Genomic DNA, 21,314 nt, shown 5'->3' with positions numbered 1-21,314 from the left:
TAGGCTTTGGGCCATCCACATTCATCCCCATTCCGCACTGATGTGTGATCATCACCATCATCCCTTTCAACAGCAGATGTGTTTGGCTGCGAGCTGTGAGGTGGTGCGGCACTTCTGCCTGAGGAGGAAAGAAAGGAAGAAACTAATAATTGCAGGAAAAGAGAGAAAAAAAAGAAAGAACGGGTAGTAAACAACACCCACAACTCCCAGGAGGAAGAAAGAAAGAAAGAAAGAAAAAAAAGAAAGAAAAGGAAAGATAGAAAGAAAAAAAGAGAGAAAGAAAGAAAGACAGAAAGAAAGAAAGAAAGAAAAATGAATAATTGCAGGAAAAAAGGAAAAGAGAAAAAGGGAGGAAGAAGAAAGAACGTGTGAAGAATGTAAACGTTCGACAGACAGATAGGTGATTACGATAAAGAGCTGTTTTGTCCTTTCTTTGCTGTGAGGTGTCGCTTCGCTGGAACAGATGGCTTCCTCTGAGCAGCTCTCCACACTTCCTCTGTGACAATACAACTCATGCAAAACAGGTTGCAAAGATAAATCAACGGGGCAAAAAACTTGGCACACACAGACACCAATACACACACACCACCGCTCACACACACACACACACACACACACACATAATTATGTTGGGTAACAAAATGCAAATACAAGTGAATGAGTTAAGATGACAACTGATATCTACTTTGTCCTCCTTCTCTCTCTCTCCTTCTCTCTCTTAGTGACAGTTGATGCCACAGTCGTGCCACCCTGGTCCAGCCAGGGGCCCAGTCCTCACCCCCGCCCCCCAGTCCTCGTGGAACTGACAGCGTGCTACCTCATCCACACCGTCCTAATAAGGTGCCACCACAGGAGAAAGTGAGGGAGGGAGGAGGGATGGAGAGAGAGGGAGAGACATTACAGTAAGATGGAACGAGAGACGGACAGAAAGAGACAGAAAATGTAAAGGGGAATGGGACAGAACAGAAAGATGGACAGGAAGATAAACAGAAACTGACTAAAAGAGGACAGTGACTAAGCACTGTCATTATTTGATAACAAGCATTGCATTACATTATTAAAACATTCAACACACACACAACGGTTCTTGATAAACCCAGATATAGAGTGGAGCGTGCACTTCCATGGCAGCCACAGTCTTACAGAAACTGTGGTTGGAGCGCTGCATGGCGCATGCTGAAATGCTTCTGAAGAACACTGCTGCCTCTTTTATGGACCTTTTTATCATCCCTGCTTTGCACTTTGACATTTCCGTGTCTGCCTGGGCTTATAGCACTGAAGGTAAATCTTTAATGAAGCCCTAAGATCGCACAGCAGTGATATCTGGGGAATATTCCTCTGAGTTGAGGTATAAAAACACTTATAACATAAATAAATATAACATATAACATATAAACACTTATGTGATGTTTGAGAGGAGATTTTTGGCAGAACTGAATATGCACTGCAAGAAGTTTTGACAAGTTGTGATGACATGAGATAGAGATACTGACTTAAATTTCTTCACTCAATAACAGAACTTAACAGGGGCATTATTCAACACTCATCCAGCTATTCACCATCCACGCTGTATCAATGGGTCTGATTATGGTCGAACTACACTATAGAACACCTGCTGTGTGGTCTTTGGGCCAGCTATTTATATGGAAACCTCCATTTGTCTGTGGCCTGCCACTGAAAAACAAGAGGCATGCAAATGCCCAGGTGGACGACTAGCTCTCAGTGTCTATGGAGCGCCACCTACCTCAGAAAGTGTAGCTATCTCTCAAAATGAAGTACATACACTACTCTAGAATTTTGTGTAATTGTGTATCATGTATTTGTGGATCATGTATTTGTGTATTATGTATTTGTGTATCATGTATTTGTGTATTATGTATTTGTGGTCATGGCTGTATGTATTTGTAAACCAAATACTGCTATTTATTTATGTGCAAATGGTCATCTGTTGTAGAGTGTCTACGTCTTTTCTGGTCATATGACCTCTTGACCCTATATAGGTGAGGCCTAAGTCCTCATTCACTTGTGCATGCCCTGATGAAGACCAAGTGTGGTCGAAACATGTTGCCGTTTTTTGCCATGGATTAGCCAGTAACGAATAAAGGCTTTTTAAATACACCTTCCTCCGTCACCTTTACTGGAGTGCCTGGGTTGCTTTCCTTTTCACTGCTATTTATTGGTTGAGTCTTCTTAATGTTCATGGTGATGTTTATATCAGTTTGTACAAAACATCTGTAGCATCATTCTTGTATGATCCTGCCCATGTCCCTATGTGTGCTGTTTACTTATCACGATGAAATTAGGAGTTTGTGTAGGTGGAAGGGTGTGTACTGTATGTGTGTGTGTGTGTGGGTGGGTGAGCGCATGAGCGAGTCGAGAATATGTGTAATAACCAAATGTTTGACTCTTGAGGTCATTATTATTCCGCACATACTAAATTATGTATGTATTTATTGATTGATTTGTTATATCTACTTTTCTATTGTAGATTTATTTTTGTTGCTGATCCCATCTCTTTCGGAGTCCCTCTTTCACGTCTCTATGATGTAGCTATTATGGGTGAGTATGATCCGCTCAAGTGACAATTCATCGTATCTCTGAGGATATTCAATGGGAAACACAGGGAGCTCACACATACAGTACGTGTAACTATGGACATGTGTTTACATATGAAACATAACTTTCTGAATAAACATCTAGGGCAGCGGTTCCCAAACTTTCTTTCCCGCGTATCACCACCTACATACTGACTCGGCTTGCGACACTTGCAACACATTCTATTGACGCATTCCTGGCATCATGTTTACAGTAATTAGCGGCCCTACAAGATAACAAATAACAAAATGAAAATGTGCAACTGGTCTATGAGCTTTCACACTAAAAAACAATGTGGAGAGCAACATTATGAAACACAAAGAGACTAGGCTTAAGATTTAAAAAACATTTTTTTTACTGTAACATCTTTCCGACATTTCCCTTTTCATCTCACGTACCCCCTAGTGGAAGCTCACGTACCACCTAGTGAAAGCTCACGTACCACCTAGTGGAAGCTCACGTACCACCTAGTGAAAGCTCACGTACCACCGGTGGTTCACGTACCACAGTTTGGGAATCCCTGATCTAGGGCCAGACCCTATTAGATGCATTCTTGTTCCCTTTCCATTACAAATATGATTCCATTATGCGGTGTTCACAAATCATTGTCTAAGCCACTGGACATTGTAGAATTGTAGAATTCCACCTGTGAAAATGTACTATGGGTGCTTCAGGGTCCTAGCACCTTCAGACACACTCATGGGACATTTCCATTAAGGACTGGGGCTGACCCGAGGCTTGACCCCAGACCCCGAGGATTTACCCCATAGCGGAAATGGGCCACCAGAGCACTGTCCATGAGGTCACAAAGGAAGTGACACTCTAGGACATCGGTATGGAGACGTGTCAGGGCCAGAGGATAAGGTTGGTGTTGAGCTGAGGGCTATTAAAAGAAAGCACACTTAAGAAATACCAGATAACAGAGAAAAGTGACGTTTGACCTAACATGGTCAGTACATATGGTTTTACATGCTTCACGTAGGCCAAGATGAGATGGGGAAGTGTGACTAGGTCAAGCCAGATGTAAGTCTTTCTGATAAATGTGCATTCAAAGCTTTCTTCAAAAGACCTCATGGTTGAAGTGGAGAAGACGTGCATCATAGCCTAATTCACAGCAAGTGAGGCACGCGACACACAGCAGGGGCAACATGGGGTAGCAGGGGCAACATGGGGTGGAGCAGGGGCAACATGGGGTGGAGCAGGGGCAACATCACCACCTGATAATCGGTCGGCCCAGGTTTGATTGCTCATCTGAAGGATGGCCTGGTACGTCTACTTTTCAGTAGATGTGATTATGTTCCCATAGGACCTTTGAGTGTTATCATTTCTCTCTGTGTGTTATACAGTGTCTAGTTATTTTGCTGTCGTTGTCTAAGGTAAAAACCAACATATGGATAATAATGTGAAGACGCTATTGCTTATATCTATATCTAAGTTTTTTTTTTTTTTTTCCCCGTCATCTACTTTTTGAATTTTTGGTCAACGATACCCGGGACACCGAAACACCGGTGCACATGAAATTTGGTGGGTATGTAGCCCCACTAGACTTTTACGGAAAAAATTTGTTTCGTCTCCGGGGGCCCCCCGAACTGCAAAAAAAGCAGTTTTTCCTAAATAACTACCTGAACCTGATGATGAAGAATCTTTTATGGTATGTTGGTCTAGAGGGCCCACATCAACCTGGCCCATAATCACTCATTTGTGAGTTGCACCTCCCCAGTAAAAAATGAAAATGCAATATTATTCTGCTTTAATCGCCCCTATCTTCAGTTAAGATGTTCAGAACTGCACCAAATTTTATGTGTATGATTGACCTGGCATTCTCTGGGGGTATGCCAAGTTTCGTAGAATTTCATCCATGGGGGGGGGGGGGGTCTAAAAAAAATTAGGTTATGTGTACATTTAGTGTACACTCAATGGCCTGTAGATGGTGGTGCAAACATATACACATGCACACACACACAGCCACGCACATACTATCGGTATTAGAACGGCCGATACATAATTACAAATTCAGTAGGATTAAAAGAAAGCCAAATATTCATCATCATCATCATGGCTGCATTTCCAGTATTGGCGATAAGTAGTCGTTTGTCCACTAGATGGCGCATCGTTGCAGTGAGACGTAATTTTGTTGGAAGTTAAAAGTGGGTTGGAAAAATAATGGACGCTTCCTACAAGGACTGTAGTTTACCGCAGAGAACGTCTAATAAGGATAGGACGATGTTCACATGAAATGTAACTCCCATTTCTTCTTGAAGCCGAAATAAATCTGAGGATGTTTATCATACATGCTTGGTTTATTGCAGGTACGTTAATCTTATAATATCAAAGGACCAAGGTACAATAATGTTACCGTTAGCGTTGAGTGATGGAGGCCAATTTGATTGATTGCATTTGTAGAAAACTATAAATGCGGTTATACCAAGCAAATTGATAGCAGCACTGTAATTGTATCTTTCGACTGTCATTTGTTGCACGTGCTACAAAAATCATTCTGTGCAATGGAAGATTTACCAACGTTACACCGGTCTGATACAGTTTTGCCTATACATGCGTGAGACTGAGACGCCTGTTTATTTGTTAAGTGCGTGCAGGGTGTGAGAGGGGAATCGACGTGCTTTGATTCCAGCTTGGTAGTTGTAGTCTGTGAAATTAAAAAGCATGTGTGTGTGAAGTATCCAAACAATGACACCTTCATTTCATTATGGCTGCTTTAGCAACACACCTTAAGCTACTGTGTAGTGGGTCCCAATCGGAAAATTAAACAATATCGGGTGCCTATGGACTAGGCTGGGTGAACCCAGCCTGATCTGCCCGCTATTTATTTTTTGATGTCTTAAAAGATTGAGCTTGGTCTGGTGAAAGCCAGACTAGCCATGGACCTCAGTTACACAATGCAAGGGAACATGAATCAGCCTATATTTGCACGAACAATAACGGACAACAGCTCTTCAGCTTTGGCCCGTTAAAATATGAACAGTCTAGCGACGCATTTCATCAAGGCCCATTTGGACATGTCAGTTATTATGACCGCCCGGCGCTTGGCTTAGGCGGCGTCATATAGGTTTAGTCAGATTTTTTTTTTTTTTTTTTTTTTGCATGTCCAAATTTCCGTCAAGGATTCCCGGGACACTGAAAGACCCCCCGAAAGGAGGGTAGGGCAGACACAGTTTTCTGTGAATATCTTGAGAACCGTAGGGCCTAGAATGACCAATTTTTCCGTATGTTTGCCTCCAGGGGTCATGTTAACCCATTCCATGTGCACACATGTGCATAAACAGATACAGGCAGCACACACATACATTCACAGTAATCATCATGTATGACACATACTCACACAGTAGACATATGCGGCATGCATGCACATGCACAAACACACATCACATGAGCAAACACACACACACACACACACACACACACACATAAAACATGTACACGCTTTTTACATCGCACAATTCAAGAATTTCTCAGAATTATGAACAGGCAAGATGGGGGTGGGGTTGTATAAAATGAATTTTACATGTGAAAATCTATGAACTAATCATGTTTTTGGTACTTGTTGTCTAGCAGATACCAGTGAGAATTGAGTGTGGATAATGCAATTTAGTGAGACAGTAAGAATCATATAGGCCTTTCAGTGTGATTTATTTTTGTGGAAAAAATGTGCTGGACTGGGCGGCGGTCATATTTTGTACCGCTCTGCGGTACATCTAGTTTGCACCACTGGTTAGATGTAAAACAGCATTTCGTTTCAGACTACTGTTACTTAATTTGTGCATTAACAATAACGTTTCAGACTACTGTTACTTAATTTGTGCATTGACAATAAAGTATCACATGAACTAAAGATGACTAAAATCTTATGTAGAAGAAGAAACATTCACAAAAAATCCATCCATCCAAAAATGACCTTTGTTTTTGATAGCTGTTGAAAACGGCATGGAACTGACAGAGATGTTTTTGTTTATGAATAAATAAATAAATAAATAAATAAATAACATTATGCTGATACCTTTTGCTTTTCCCAAATACAATGTAGTCTACAGGTGTAAGTGACCTTTCATCAATCCAGTTGCAATGGATGAACTGTTATGAACTGCCCTACTTGTGATTGTTTAGAGATTTTAAAGGTTTTATAACAATGCTACATCTTCTTTGGCTATTCTAGAATCAATTCACCTTTTCAGCACCAGTAGGCTACTTTCTGTGCAGCCGCACACACACTCAGGCATGCCAAACAAGCATACACAAAAGTTTCAAGAGTGGGGGATGGAGTAAAAGATGGAGACATCGAAGTGTGATTTATTTTCGCGGAACGGATGTACAGGACTGAGCGGCGGTCAAATTTCGTACCGCTATGCGGTACATCTAGTTTGATTATTAAATTCGAGTTGAACTGATGACGGAAACTGTTCATTTTGTAGGCCTACAATTTGCAGGTCAATTTCTATGGGAAATTAAGGGCCAATCTAATTGTCCCCCAATTTTTAGCTACAGCCTTAAACTAACTCCATCTGTGGTTGCAAAAATAAATGACTGTAGAGCAGTTGACACAGTATAACAACTGTCACTACACACTGTTAAAAACTGTCTCCTAATTGCAACATTATGATTTTGAACTGTTAGTTGAGCTCGATCTTTGGGCATTCCACCACCAATCGCGCGCAAAAAAAACACGAGGAAATTAGTAGAGTGTAGGCTATTGCTCTCGGCTGTGACTCAACCTTCGACCAGCATTTAAAATTACTGAAATAACTTAGGTTCAAATAGCTGACTGTATATGATAAAAAAGCAGACAACATGTAATCAGTAGGGTAGCCTACTGATGATCTCCGATACTGTAACTCCCCTTTTCCCAGACCTTGATTCGGGTGACGGAACACCCCCGTCTGCAGCTGGTGCCTATACAACAGGTTCAAGTCATGCAAAACATTACAGCACAGCAAGCTAATAAGGATGCACACACTAACAAGGGGAAGTAGCCTAACTCAGATTGCCGAGTAGTTCGCATTCTGCTCCAGCTCCTACCGTCTGAGAGAGTAACCTGATCGTCTCTATATGCTTCGATAAGAAACGTATGATTTGATGACCAAAATAAAATATTAGTACAGTTGTAAATATTAGGACAATATAGATTTATGTTTTGCAGGCTTCACTACCACAGACTCTTATAATCGTTATACGGAAAAGGAAAGCCCGGAAAAGTTACTATCGAGTGGAGGGGGACTTGGGCTCTGCACACTTCGTGTTGATGTTAGGGCACTGTTGGTACAGTGGCAGCCTAGATTACGTGGTAGGTAAGTTGCATTAAATACTTTAGGTCTTACAATGTGTTAAATGTTCAAAAATTCCCTATATAGGCCTAGTTCAAGGTGCAGTTCCACATATTATGTTACTAACATAAAAAGACTTGCATTTTTAACCAAGGCCTATCAGTCATTTTGAGATTGATTGAGAATATGTTATTTTTTTCTTATGACTCGAAGACGATATACCAATTGAATTAATCAGTTTCTTCGTAGGTGCTAAAGAATGACCTTCCTGACATTGTTATCAGTCATGGTAGGCTTGACTGTGATGTGCAAACAAATAGTTCGCGTGAACCGCGCAAATGATCCATGAACATCCATTTCTGCCTTTTCAGCATGTCGGTGTGTAGTGCATAGGCCTATAGTTCCGTTTCTGAGCGAGTTTTGCGAATGTGAAAAACTATAAAATGGGAGTAGGGGGATATAGTAGCCTAGACTCTAGCCTGCCCACGCACAGTCTCCAGGCGTGCCAAGGCTGTCTGCCCTTCTAATTGCGGCTTCCAAATTTGAATAGGTTAAACTATGCAAATCAGCGGCTGGCTGGGGGCTCTCCTTTAAGGGCAGTTTCACGTTCTCAGACACAACCAGGGACACGTCCAGGATTCTGGAGCTGCACTATCACTTTAACACCTGCATAATCCATACCGCTACCCTGTTTGCAAGCATCTCAATTAGCATAGGCCTACGTGATGGAAATAGGATCTTCTGCACGACTGTAACAAATACAAAAAAAGCCTTAGTGTCAGAATATTTACGACACACAACAGGTTGGACTTTGTTATTTAACTGAAAAGTATGTAGTTCAAACCTGATTTGAAGCTGGTACAACAAGTAGACAACATCAACAATTAACGATTCACCCAGTTTCTCATCTAACATTCCACCATGTAGCCAAGTTTGCACTGAAAACAGTTTTGTTAAATGACAGAGTGCTTTTCCTAGCTGTCCAGAATGGCCACCAGTTTACATACATTGTGTCTTTCAACAAGACCGTCTCATCCTCTCTGTGTTTATTGGTTCGGTTTAGCTCCATGGAAACACATGTAGCTTCCTGTCTAGCTGTGTGACTATAAGAGTTCTTCAGCCGACATGTCCCATTTACAAAGTGCTACAAAGAGAGGGGAAGGCAACTGTCACGACCGCAGTGACATCCTTAGATTTTTTACTAGGCTCTAGTGTAGAAAATTTCCCTTGTGTGTGTGTGTATTCACACCAAATTGGCCTACCATACCTTCCCAACTATGCACAGTATCCCATTAGCTGCATGCCATCAGGCTATTTACCATTTTCTATTACGCAAAGTTAGTGAACACGTTATCAAAATTAACGTGCACACATTTTGTTTGAGCAGGAGAGAGAATACGCACGCAGGCACACAATAGGCTACTTGTTGTTTTCTTTTACTCGGCTATCTATATATGGTTATCAGCACACAATGTTGAGCTAATTCACTAACTCAATACTCATCATGGATATCACAAGTTTTAAACAACGAAAACAGAAAGGATGGAGGCAGCAAAGCTAGGAGTTATTCCAGATGGACAAGAACAAGATAGGCAATTGGTGTGCTTGTCAGAACGTTAGACTGCACTAAAGCCAGACGTCACATTACGCTAGAACAAAACTAAAGGTAACTTTAAGACAAGCACATAGACAAGCGATCACACACACACACACACACACAGAGACAAGCACATAGACAAGCGATCACACACACACACACACACACACACAGAGACAAGCACATAGACAAGCGATCACACACACACACACACACACACAGAGACAAGCACATAGACAAGCGATCACACACACACACACAGAGACAAGCACATAGACAAGCGATCACACACACACACACAGAGACAAGCACATAGACAAGCGATCACACACACACACACACACACACACACACACACACACAGACACACAGAGACAAGCACATAGACAAGCGATCACACACACACACACAGAGACAAGCACATAGACAAGCGATCACACACACACACACAGAGACAAGCACATAGACAAGCGATCACACACACACACACAGAGACAAGCACATAGACAAGCGATCACACACACACACACAGAGACAAGCACATAGACAAGCGATCACACACACACACACAGAGACAAGCACATAGACAAGCGATCACACACACACACACAGAGACAAGCACATAGACAAGCGATCACACACACACACACACACACAGAGACAAGCACATAGACAAGCGATCACACACACACACACAGAGACAAGCACATAGACAAGCGATCACACACACACACACAGAGACAAGCACATAGACAAGCGATCACACACACACACACACACACACACACACACACACACACAGAGACAAGCACATAGACAAGCGATCACACACACACACACACACACACACACAGAGACAAGCACATAGACAAGCGATCACACACACACACACAGAGACAAGCACATAGACAAGCGATCACACACACACACACAGAGACAAGCACATAGACAAGCGATCACACACACACACACAGAGACAAGCACATAGACAAGCGATCACACACACACACACAGAGACAAGCACATAGACAAGCGATCACACACACACACACAGAGACAAGCACATAGACAAGCGATCCACACAGGCACACACACGCGCACAAACACCTACAGTACACACGCGCACAAACACTCACACACACACACACAGAGACAAGCACATAGACAAGCGATCACACACACACACACACACGGACAGACACACACAAAGGTGATAACCTGACTAACCTAAATATGATCAGTGGTGCACTGCAACCTAAGTGTGCTTTGTCTTGTCATTTGGGGTCAGGGGAATTGTGGTTTATGACAGTTCTATCTCTGTTCAAGATCTTAGGGACCAACGATGACTGGTTCAAAGCAGAAATGCACGGCCATGAAGGCTTTGTGCCCAAAAATTACCTCAGAATCGACCTCCCCAGGTAAGGCAAAGTTTAACATGAGTGTAGTTATCAGGCAGTTTGTCTCTGTTGGGTTTGGCTTCTTGTATGCACTGTTATGCATCTGACTGAAAGAGCTGACATGCTGTCTCACAAGTAGCTTCCTCTTATGGTGTGTGTGTGTGTGCTTGTGCACACACATATGTGTTGAGTGTGTGTGCGTGTGTACGTACATATGTTTGTGTGTGTGTGTGCATGAAAACATTTCAGTGTAGCTGTCTGTGCAGTGTACAGATTGTTTTGAAGATATAGGCCTACGATTGTTTTGAAGATATAGGCCTACGATTGTTTTGAAGATATAGGCCTACAAGTTATTCAAGAAGATGTAAAGGGAGGTGTTCCGATGTTCTGTATACACCTGAGTGGCTGGTCAGAGCTGTGTGTGTGTGTGTGTGTGTGTGTGTGTGTGTGTGTGTGTGTGTGTGTGTGTGCAACAGAGAATGGGGCAGGGGGAGGGATGACTCATTTGTTGACGTCAGAAGTCAGACAGAGAAAAAGTGTTTCAAAGAAAGAGGTAGTTGTACCTGTGCGTATTTGTGCAGTTATTGGTGTGACATAGTGCATCAGAGAGACAGAGAGAGAGAGACAGGTAGTGAAGGTCTGACACGTGTGTGTTGTCCCTGCCTCCAACACAGGCCAGCATGAGAGGGACAGACAGTCGGAGACACAGATAGAAGGACAAAAAGACAGTGAGACAGACACAGAGAGACAGACAGACAGACAGAGAGAGCGACAGAGAGAGAGAGAGACAGAGAGAGAGCCTGACACCTGTGTGCTGTTCCTGCCTCCAGCTGGTACCAGGAGAACACAGGTCGGCACGAGGCCCAGGAAGCGCTCCACCCCAGGCCCGTGGGCTCCTTCATCATCCGCAGCAGCCAGAGCTCCCCGGGGGACTTCTCCATCTCCGTCAGGTCAGCGCCCTCCGCAGCCAGCCACATGACCTCTACACTGCCAGACACGACCACAACATAACACTTCTGCTGCTGCTGCTGCTGTAGCTGCTGCAGGGGGTTTCCTGACACTCATTCGGGCGCCACTGTTTGTGGAGTGGCAGCGTTAAAGGGGTTAAAGGATGTCTGACGGTGGCCATGGGCAGTGTAAAAGTCTGGTGGCTAAGGAACCTGGCTAGCGTGCAGTAGCCCCAAAAGTGGGTTCAATTACACTGTTGTGCCCTTGAGCACGGCTCTTAACCCTGTGTTGTGTCAGGGACACTGGTCCCTGCAGTTGGTATCTGTAAGTTGCTTTGGATAAAAGTCTTAGCTGAATGCATAAATAATCATTTAAAAAAATTCTCCCCACTGTCCTCTAGCTGTCTGTTCAGTGATTAGTCGTGACTTGAAATGGAAAACATAGTGGCCATGTGCTGCAGCTAATTCCAGCCAATCAACAAGTTGCTCTTTCAACCTTCAGGAGGTGTAATTTGACTGGCTGTTGGGCTGAAATGTCATCAACCCCTCACCAGAATAGGGAACTTCACAGGTTCAAGCACAGGTTCAACTGCACAGGTGCAAGGTTGTATATTGTGTGAATAATGGATGGAAGAATGGATATGGTCAGCATTTGAACCGTTAGCTTTTACTGCTGCTCATCCTGCAGTGGCTTTGCTGTCAGTGTTGGCTCCAGTAAACATTTAGCCACCAACCATGGTGGATAGACTAGCGGTGGTGAGACGGTGAGAGAGTAAAAGATAACTGTAGCCATTACAATAGACCTCTGAAGTTCGCCTACAAAAAGGACACAAAGCTGCCATCTTTGTTCATATAAGGAGATTCAGATACCCTGATATGGGCAAAGATGGTACCCGGGTCTCTTTATGGACCCTTTCAAGAGAGTTCCATTATCAGCATCATAGTTGGCCCCACAAGACTTCCTTTTTAACATTCCATATGTTATCTTAATGCAGAGGAAGTAGATTGGGGCCCAAATAGAACGTTCAAGCATTGTTTTTGTTTACCTTGTTGAAAGGGTCTATATGGGGAAAGATGGCAGCTTTTGGGTTGTTTTTGTAGGCGAACTTCAGAGGGCTGTTTAATTTGTAAAACCTCTAGTTGCCGAAATGGTACAGTGTGGTGAAGACTGGTGTCGGGAGGGCCTGTTGTGCTGTACGTATGCGAGCTCTATGTATTTGTGTACATTTAGTGAACAGTGCTTAATCTCTTATCTCAAGTTAGAATAAAAGATTCTGTTAAGAGAGATTTTTTTTCAACACCTCACCTCAACACCTCATTCCAAAGCTTGCAAAAGAGCATGAAGCGAAAAATCTACCCAGAGCGGAAAACAGTGGCAAGGCCACAACCACTGAATTAAGGCAAAGTGTTGGTAGTTAGTAAGACAAACGTCAAGCCTTTCAAAATTTCTTCAACTTGGCTTCTATTGGGGTGTTGTGTAATTATTTTGACTCAGCTTCTATTGGTGACTTGTGTATTTGTTCTTGGATTGTGGAACTGACATCTCACCCTCCAGTCAAACGTTAAAACATGTTAGCGTGTCTTTGAGGCAACATTACAACACAGTGATGGTATCTGTTGATGCCAGTCATTCACACACATAACGTTGGCGCGTGGGATGGAGTATGAGTCTGTTAGTGTAGGCAGGTGTGGTTCCATTGGCAGCTGCAAGATAAATCCTTTAGAACTTAGCATAAACAGACCTTTGTTTTTGGCTTAATACTTTTCCAAAAAGATATTAATACAAGTGGGGAAAAAACTGGTTTCAGTTCAGTAATTGTTTAAAGAGGGTAAACTAATCTGATCTTAAAGGTTTCATATTCACTCCAATCCCGACAAACCAAGCCTGTTGAAACATTCTCATACATATCAGCCCATTGACTCAAACCCATATATGACCTACAACTACCTTTCTTCACATCCCCTCAAGAAATGAACTCCACACCACAAATACTACTAATACCACATTACCCATAACAACCTTGCTTTTCCCATAGCAAGTCCTTGTCAGAGCCGTACATAGAGCGAGTTTGGCCAACTGACGCCATGTTGAATACCAACATCAGAGGACTCTACAGTGTGACTACTGTGTAACCCTATGGGGCGAGTATGCTATGTAGAAATAAATCGCTTATATATCACCATTAACAGGCATATAAATGTTACCATCAACGTTTGTCAATATGTAAAAGGCCCTTACAGAAATATTGGTGTCCAACATGGCGCCCATTCGATTCCCTAGCCAAACTCTCTCTCTCTCTATACGGCTCTGGTCCTTGTGAGTTGTGAGTGCCCTCTGGTGACTGTAGAAAGTAGTGCGTATCTGTGTCACCAGGGTACATTTCTATAGGCAGCATCAGACTGCTGATCCCCTGACCATGTCATGACTCATGCATTTTCACGTTTGTCATGAAATATCGTAGTGCCAGTGGACTGGACTAAGTGGACTGCCAGACACAGTTAATAAATGGGAATGATTTATAGCTCTATACTTTGTAGGCCTGTGTTCATTAAAGTTCATGTTAATTAATCTATGTAGGGGTGGCCATTACTATTCATGTGGTATTTCACACAGGTCACTTTATGAGTGTGTGTGTGTGTGTGTGTGTGTGTGAGTGTGTGTGTGTGCGTGTGTGTTTGTGAGAGAGAGAGTGTGTGTTAGTTTGTGTGAGAGAGAGAGAGTGTGTGTGTGAGAGAGAGAGAGAGAGAGAGGCGGTGTGTGTGTATGTGTTCACCGGGCTCTGTGTGTGTCTCACAGGCATGAACAGGACGTACAGCACTTTAAGGTGATGCGGGACAACCGTGGTCAGTACTACCTGTGGACAGAGAGGTTCACATCCCTCAACAAAATGGTGGAGTACTACACCCAGAACTCCATCTCCAAGCATAGTCGCATCTTCCTACGGAAAAGTGACCAGCAGGTACGGTGGGGGAAGAGGACCCATAGCACAGCACAGCACAGCACATGGCCTTTTTGGCCATGATAGAAAGCCAATATGTTTGGTAGGGGTGTTCATAATTCACCGTTTGACCGATAACCGCTAAGAAGAGTTTTAACTGATTAATACTATCAGTTAAACCGCTAAAAAACCAAAAGTGTGCAATGTGGTAAACGTACAGAATGTGAACGTGTATATGAGAGACAATTCCCCTTATTGCACATAAACCCTCTTAACCGTTGGAGAGCTAATCAGACCTGTTTCCCAAGGCTGGCCACTAGGCGTTACCTTTGCATACATTAAGATACATTTGCAGACATTAAGCTGCAGATATAGTACCATATGAGCGGCTATTCTCCGCAGCGCATCTCACAGTCAAATAGACTGCACACGCGACTACAGCTGACATGCTATTTCTGAATAAGAGTCGCTGAAGTTGCTATACTCAGAGTTGGAATATACCAGAGGTGGGACAAAGTCACTGTTAGGCAAGTCACAAGTAAGTCTCAAGTCTTAACGCTGAAGTCCAAGTCAAGTCCCAAGTGAAGACACAGATGTCCCAAGCAAGTCCAAGTCAAGTAATACCAAGGCCAAGTCGAGTCCAAGTCCAAGTCCTTATTTTTTCGAGTCCTAAACAAGTCACTATCTTATTACTGCATATTAATATGTCATCAATCATGCTTTCTATATATCATTCTTATCAATATATCATACTTGACATATTGAAGTGTTTTAAAACACTTATAAGTACGGAGCCCCTAAGGGGACATGAGAAAAATAAAATCTAAAGTTTAGTTTCATGTGCGCACGCGAAAGTTTCATGTGAAAAGGTTTTGCGTGCACACATGTGCGCACATGAAAATTTCACATGAGCACATGAAACTAAACTTTAGATTTTTTTTTGCTCACGTCCTTAGGGGCTCCGTATATAAGCACAAGCCCAAAGACAAACAAAGTAGGCTATCCTTTGTTCTCTTACTGAGGGAAAAGTAAGAGTGAATACAGGTTTTTTTGATTCTAATGAGTTCACTATGTAATAGCCTACTATGTCCGGACTTTCATGCTAATGAAGCAACTTTAAAGGAACACACCGACTTTTTGGGACTTTAGCTCATTCACCGTGTTTCCCAGAGTTCGATAAGTCAAACGTGCGATATGTATGTGGTATGGAATATGTATGTGATATGTATGTGATATGTATGTGGTGTGGAATTGGGTTAGCCTATTCACCGTCTCCCCTAGAGTTAGATAAGTGAGCAAAAGCATTTTTGTCTCCTTACATGCATTGTCTTATAGCTTAGTGAATGGAACCTCTCGTTGCATTGTTAGTGAGTGTCAGCAAAGTGAGCCAATACGAGGCGATTTAGGCAGATATATTGACTTGAGACTACAGTATATTGGGGCGAAGCACTGCTACTTGGGTGCAGAGATATCACGCAACACATAGCCTACCTTGTCTCACTCGCCACAGCACAGACAATCTCTAGGCTACTCTTTAAAAACAGCCCCTACAAGATGCTGGCGATTCTGACCTTTTGACGATCTAAACTATCTCAGCAACAGAGACATGAAACAACGCCCCAACTGGTCCCTAACAAGTCAAGAACTAGGCCTACAGTGCATTCTCCTCCAAGATGCCTGGAGCCATGTTATGTAGGCTATGTAGAGTATTGGTCTTCACAAATGAACGTAAATGCCCCCGCCCCTTTTTTACAATATAAAAATGTCTAGTCATTTGTTATACCAATAGGCCTACTATAATAACAGTGCCGCATGCGGATTTGAAGAAAGAGGACCGATGCAGGCTATTTTTTTAGACCATTAGTAATAAAACAAAGTGTTCCATCATCATGGTCATGCGATCATTGAGGGTGAAGAGTGTCCAGCGCTCCACACTCAACTTGTTTACCATTATGAGTGCACCATCCGTGTAGCCTACTTGCAGCGCACTTTTTTGTCAAAATTATCAGTGTGAATGCACTCATGTGAATGAATACACAGTGCTAGTGACGACCTAGTGACCATCCAAAGGATTTACATCTTATTATTGTGTAAAAAAAATATTACATTAAAAAGGAAAAATGGTTGTGCTTTTGATTTTTGAATATTTTTAAAAACAGTATAGTTCTCTACTTCAACTCAATTAACATTTTGACTTTGCAACTTTCACTTGTATTGGAGTAATATTTGACAAGGTGGATCTGTACTTTCACTTAAGTAAAGGAATTGTGTAGGCTACTTTGTTCACCTCTGCTATTGGTTTTACCAAGAATATTTGGCAGTATTTTTAAACTACAAAAATACACACCTTTAAAGTATTTTGGTAGAAAATGCAAAGCCATCCTCCTTTTAAACTCTGTGCGCGAGACCTTCTCAGCAGCAAGCACATGCTCCAGTACAGAATATACGGCCCCCACTGACGTGCAAATGAGCAATAGAAAACCGCAAATGAAAGCTTGATATTTAATGTTGCAAAACACAACGCTAATATGGGTGTAAGCTTGAAATCCCATCAGTCATTGATGATGATTTATTGATTGTTTCGGTTAGCTCCGTGGAGCAAATTAAATTATTTAGGCTATATCGAACCACATCAAAGGGATCAGAGGTTCCATCACAATATCACATGATCCAAGTCAGACGACAAATGGTAGCATGTTCAGTGATGTTCATCCCTTCTCACAATAGATAAGAGTCCTGCATTCCATGCAAAATAACTTTGCAATGCAGGTGTAACGTTAACGATGAACTTGAGGCTGCTGAAGTTGGTATGGGCAGAAAATAGTTGTTTTTATACAATTTTACCCATGCCGCAAGTCGTCATTACAAGTCAAAGGGGCAAAGTCAGAGTCGAGTCTCGAGTCAATAGCATGGAAGTCCAAGTCGAGTTACAAGTAATTTCTAATTGTGTCGAGTCGAGTCTGAAGTCAGGAAAATCATGACTCGAGTCCAAGTCATGTGACTAGTCCACACCTCTGGAATATACTATAGCCTATATAGGCCAGCCTTATAATGTTTAGGCTATAAAAATGGCACAACTTTCCATTGTTAAAACGTTGGTTGTTGGTCATTATATTAAATATACCCGATAGCGGAACTGCTTTTCTTTCCAGCACTCTAATGAGCTTAAAAAGTGTGCCTGCCTAGGCTACTTACTGATAATAGGCCTGAGTTTAAAATACAGTATGTTCCATCTAACACAAAATGCAGGCTGCCGGACCTGCCGTTTAAGCACATTTGTGCTGGAGGATTAAATGTTAGTTTAGTTTTGAACCATCACACAAGCAAGAAGTCTGGCAACTTTTTGCTCATTATTTACATAAGTTGTGAATTGTTTGCACTTGAAAAAGTAAATCACCTCTAATTTCTTTTTTTTTATGTGACAGTCACTTATCCGTTCTAAATGGGCCTACATTTTCTTATCGGTAAACAGTGAATAGTCAATTAAGGAGTGTCGACTAAGGGTGACGAAAAAAATCGCCTAAATGGACCTCCCGAGTGTGTGGCTTTTTAATGGCCAGACTGACCGATGATACGGGCTGATGCAGCATCACCTGTTTTACTCATGTCCTTGTCTTTTCCCTCTCTGGTGTTCGTCTGTCAGCCGCACGGTTTCAGAGGACCTCCTGAGCCAATGCCACCTCCGCAGGTACACCACTGTTACATCATCCCACCACTCAACCCCCTTTAAACGTGACAGAAGGATTTTGATTGACTGATTGATTGATTGATTGATTGATTGATTGATTGATTGATTGATTGATTGATTAATTGATTGATTGATTGATTGTCAAGTCTTGACAAGTGTCATTATTTTAATGTTAGAACCGAAAGGAGATGAGAGACATGGATGTGTAATGTTTGGTCCTTAGAATGGTTGAAATGTCATAAAATCACTTTGCATCTTTTCTGTTTTCATCTGTCTTGTTGCTGGTAGAGTTTCAGAGGACCTCCTGAGCCAATGCCACCTCCGCAGGTACACCACTGTTACATCATCCCACCACTCAACCCCCTTTACACGTGACAGAGGGATTTTGATTGATTGATTGATTGATTGTACCCAGTGGACACTTCACATGAAGTTTTGTGAAATACTGTTCTTGACCACATTTCCTCCATAATGACAGTCCATGGTTGGGAGGTAGTATTCAGGGCTTTTTATTGGAGAGGCCAGGACAGTTTACCAGTCAAACAACTAGTCAGTCTTGACGAGTATTTTAATGTTAGACCCAACAACGAAAGGAGATACAGGATGTGTAATGTTTGGTCCTTAGAATGGTTGAAATCACTCTATCTTTTCTGTTTTCATCTGTCTTGTTGCTGGTAGAGTTTAAGAGGACCTCCTGAGCCGGTGGCACATCAACAGGTAGAGTACAACATCGTCCTCCCTCCATCTAACCAACATAAACCCAAATGAATAACTACATTTTCATGCACACCATATTCTGTTTTTATCCGAAATAATGGCAATATTCTGATTGCGTATGAGTCTTTTAAACACCTTATTCCATTTGCCATAACCTGATTAAGTTCATATTCCGATTACTAAAAACCCGAATAACACCCATGGCGTATGCTTGTTATAATCAAAATATATGGGCATGTAAACACGTTAGTCGGAAAATGACCATTTCGGGAATGTTAACTTACATCTGCGCATGTTCATGCAAGGAATTTTGGTAGTTTGGTTTGTTGCTCTGACACTTTGCAAACATAGCGAAAAGCGTGGCTAAAGAGTTCACTTCTAGAGTGAAGATAAGGTCAATTTATGTGTTAAAACCTGAGTTTGAATGTCATTATGGAATTCATCGATGGGTGAAAGCATCACAATGCTCAAAGAAGCAGGTTTTTTTGTCCACTTTTGAGAGTTGAAGAATTGGTGGAAACCCTTCAAAGTGGACTATTATAAGGCTAAAGAGCAAAACAATAGTGGCTCTAATCCATAACCACAATATGGACCTTAATCGGAATATGGTGTGTATGGAAACGTAGACAATGTCTTTGATTGATAGTTCCCCCTGGAATACCTCAAGGTCGTCCTCACATGATGCTGCATGGAGTAAAGTTTCTGGAGTAATTCCATGCTGGCAGCATTTGTCATTCGAGCTGTCAAAGTTGTCAGTTGAAGGCCGGTGTTTCAGTCGTTCAGTTTCTCCCACTCCAATCTGTCCAATCAGGAGCGAGGACGCAGCACGACGAGAACCGGCGCTCTGCCCGCCCGCCCATCGGAGCCCCTTCCTTCTCCTCCTCAGGTAACTCGCACGACAGTCGCACGCGGTTATGGGAAGAGCCCTCACTGGGCCCCAGCCCTCACTGGGCCTCACCCCTAGACAAGCCACGCTGTGTCACACAGCTGTCACAGCAGCAGGCAGGCAGGTGAGGCACCGTGACGTGACGTGTGCTTCTCGTGGGAGAGGTCAGGGTCCCCCACAGCAGAGGGGTGGCGATGGCCTTACACACCACAGTCACCTTTAGCAACATTACATCAACGTAAACTATTTGATGTAGAATGTTATGGTGGATTATTGGTGGCACATACATACATACAGTATATGTATTTGAATTGATCAGTTATATTTACTGGTAAATGCTACACAGTCTAATTTGGATTACATTTCTCTTGCAACGGAGACACAACAAGATAGTATATATTTATTCTTATCAGACTTTTTGTATACTTTGTGGGTATGCGCTTGTGTTTTGTTGTGTGCGACTCTTTTCTATTCTGAAGCCGATGACTCATTTCTAAAGCGATGACCACCTATTTCCGACTCTTTCCTTTTCCCTTTATGTCATCAGCCGGCCGCGCTGAAAGTGAGGGCCTTGTACAACTTCTCGGCAGAGGAGAGGGACGAGCTGGACTTCAGCAGCGGAGATGTGATCGAGGTCGTGGACCAGACGGACCCGTCCTGGTGGACGGGAAAGCTTCGGGGGCGGACAGGCCTCTTCCCATCTAACTACACCACACCTGTATGACCACAAGGCCCAGCCTCATCACGCTCTCTCTGCAGGAACACAGTTATGTTTTGCCTGATTTCAATCCCTTCTCTAATTGTTGTTGTTGTTGTCCATGCCCATTTCAAAACAGTTACAACAGTCCATGATATCTCATACACATTGCTTAGTCTATTTGTACCTCTGTTGCATTGTATTTTCACGTCTCAATAAAATGTATTTTTCTGAATGGATGGTGTTGGTTCGATTTTATAAATGAATTGGTCTGGTGTATAGGCTACCTTGAAGATGTAGGCTATGCTGTCTTTATCATTAAGGCTGAATGTGTGTTTACTGGCTGCAAGATTGTAAATGTAGTCATTTCATGTTGGCAATAGGACTACCTAAAGTTTGCTAAGTTAGGCTATAGCCCAACATAATTAACTGACTATCCACCGAGGAGTTCCTGTAAATCAGTAGGTTGTGTTGAGTGTGGAAGTGTTTATCCAGGATTTTCCTTGACCCCACCCACATCAGCCGTCATCTTGGGCTGCTTACCTACATGCAGCCTACGGCATTCTTAACAGGTA

At 42.6% G+C, this 21,314-nt stretch overlaps 1 protein-coding gene across 2 annotated transcripts; it reads left to right on the top strand.

The window, feature by feature from the left end:
• The first annotated feature begins 10,795 nt into the window (after nt 1-10,795).
• Nucleotides 10,796-20,974, top strand: grap2b (GRB2 related adaptor protein 2b). 2 transcript variants are annotated; one of them, XM_048248460.1, is made up of 8 exons: nt 10,796-10,886; nt 11,696-11,815; nt 14,610-14,772; nt 18,395-18,439; nt 18,728-18,766; nt 19,118-19,156; nt 19,968-20,042; nt 20,590-20,974. In XM_048248460.1, exons 1-8 carry the CDS (start codon nt 10,831-10,833, stop codon nt 20,764-20,766), a joined length of 714 nt encoding a protein of 237 aa, XP_048104417.1. In that variant the 5' UTR covers nt 10,796-10,830; the 3' UTR covers nt 20,767-20,974. The 2 variants fall into 2 exon arrangements, with proteins under 2 accessions (XP_048104417.1, XP_048104418.1); XM_048248461.1 differs by lacking the exon at nt 18,728-18,766.
• Nucleotides 20,975-21,314: the final 340 nt, after the last annotated feature.

Source organism: Alosa alosa, chromosome 7, assembly GCF_017589495.1.
Source record: "Alosa alosa isolate M-15738 ecotype Scorff River chromosome 7, AALO_Geno_1.1, whole genome shotgun sequence".
Taxonomy (NCBI): Eukaryota; Metazoa; Chordata; class Actinopteri; order Clupeiformes; family Clupeidae; genus Alosa; species Alosa alosa.
Note: the sequence above shows the minus strand (reverse complement) of the source record. Positions and strands in the feature narration are given on the sequence as shown.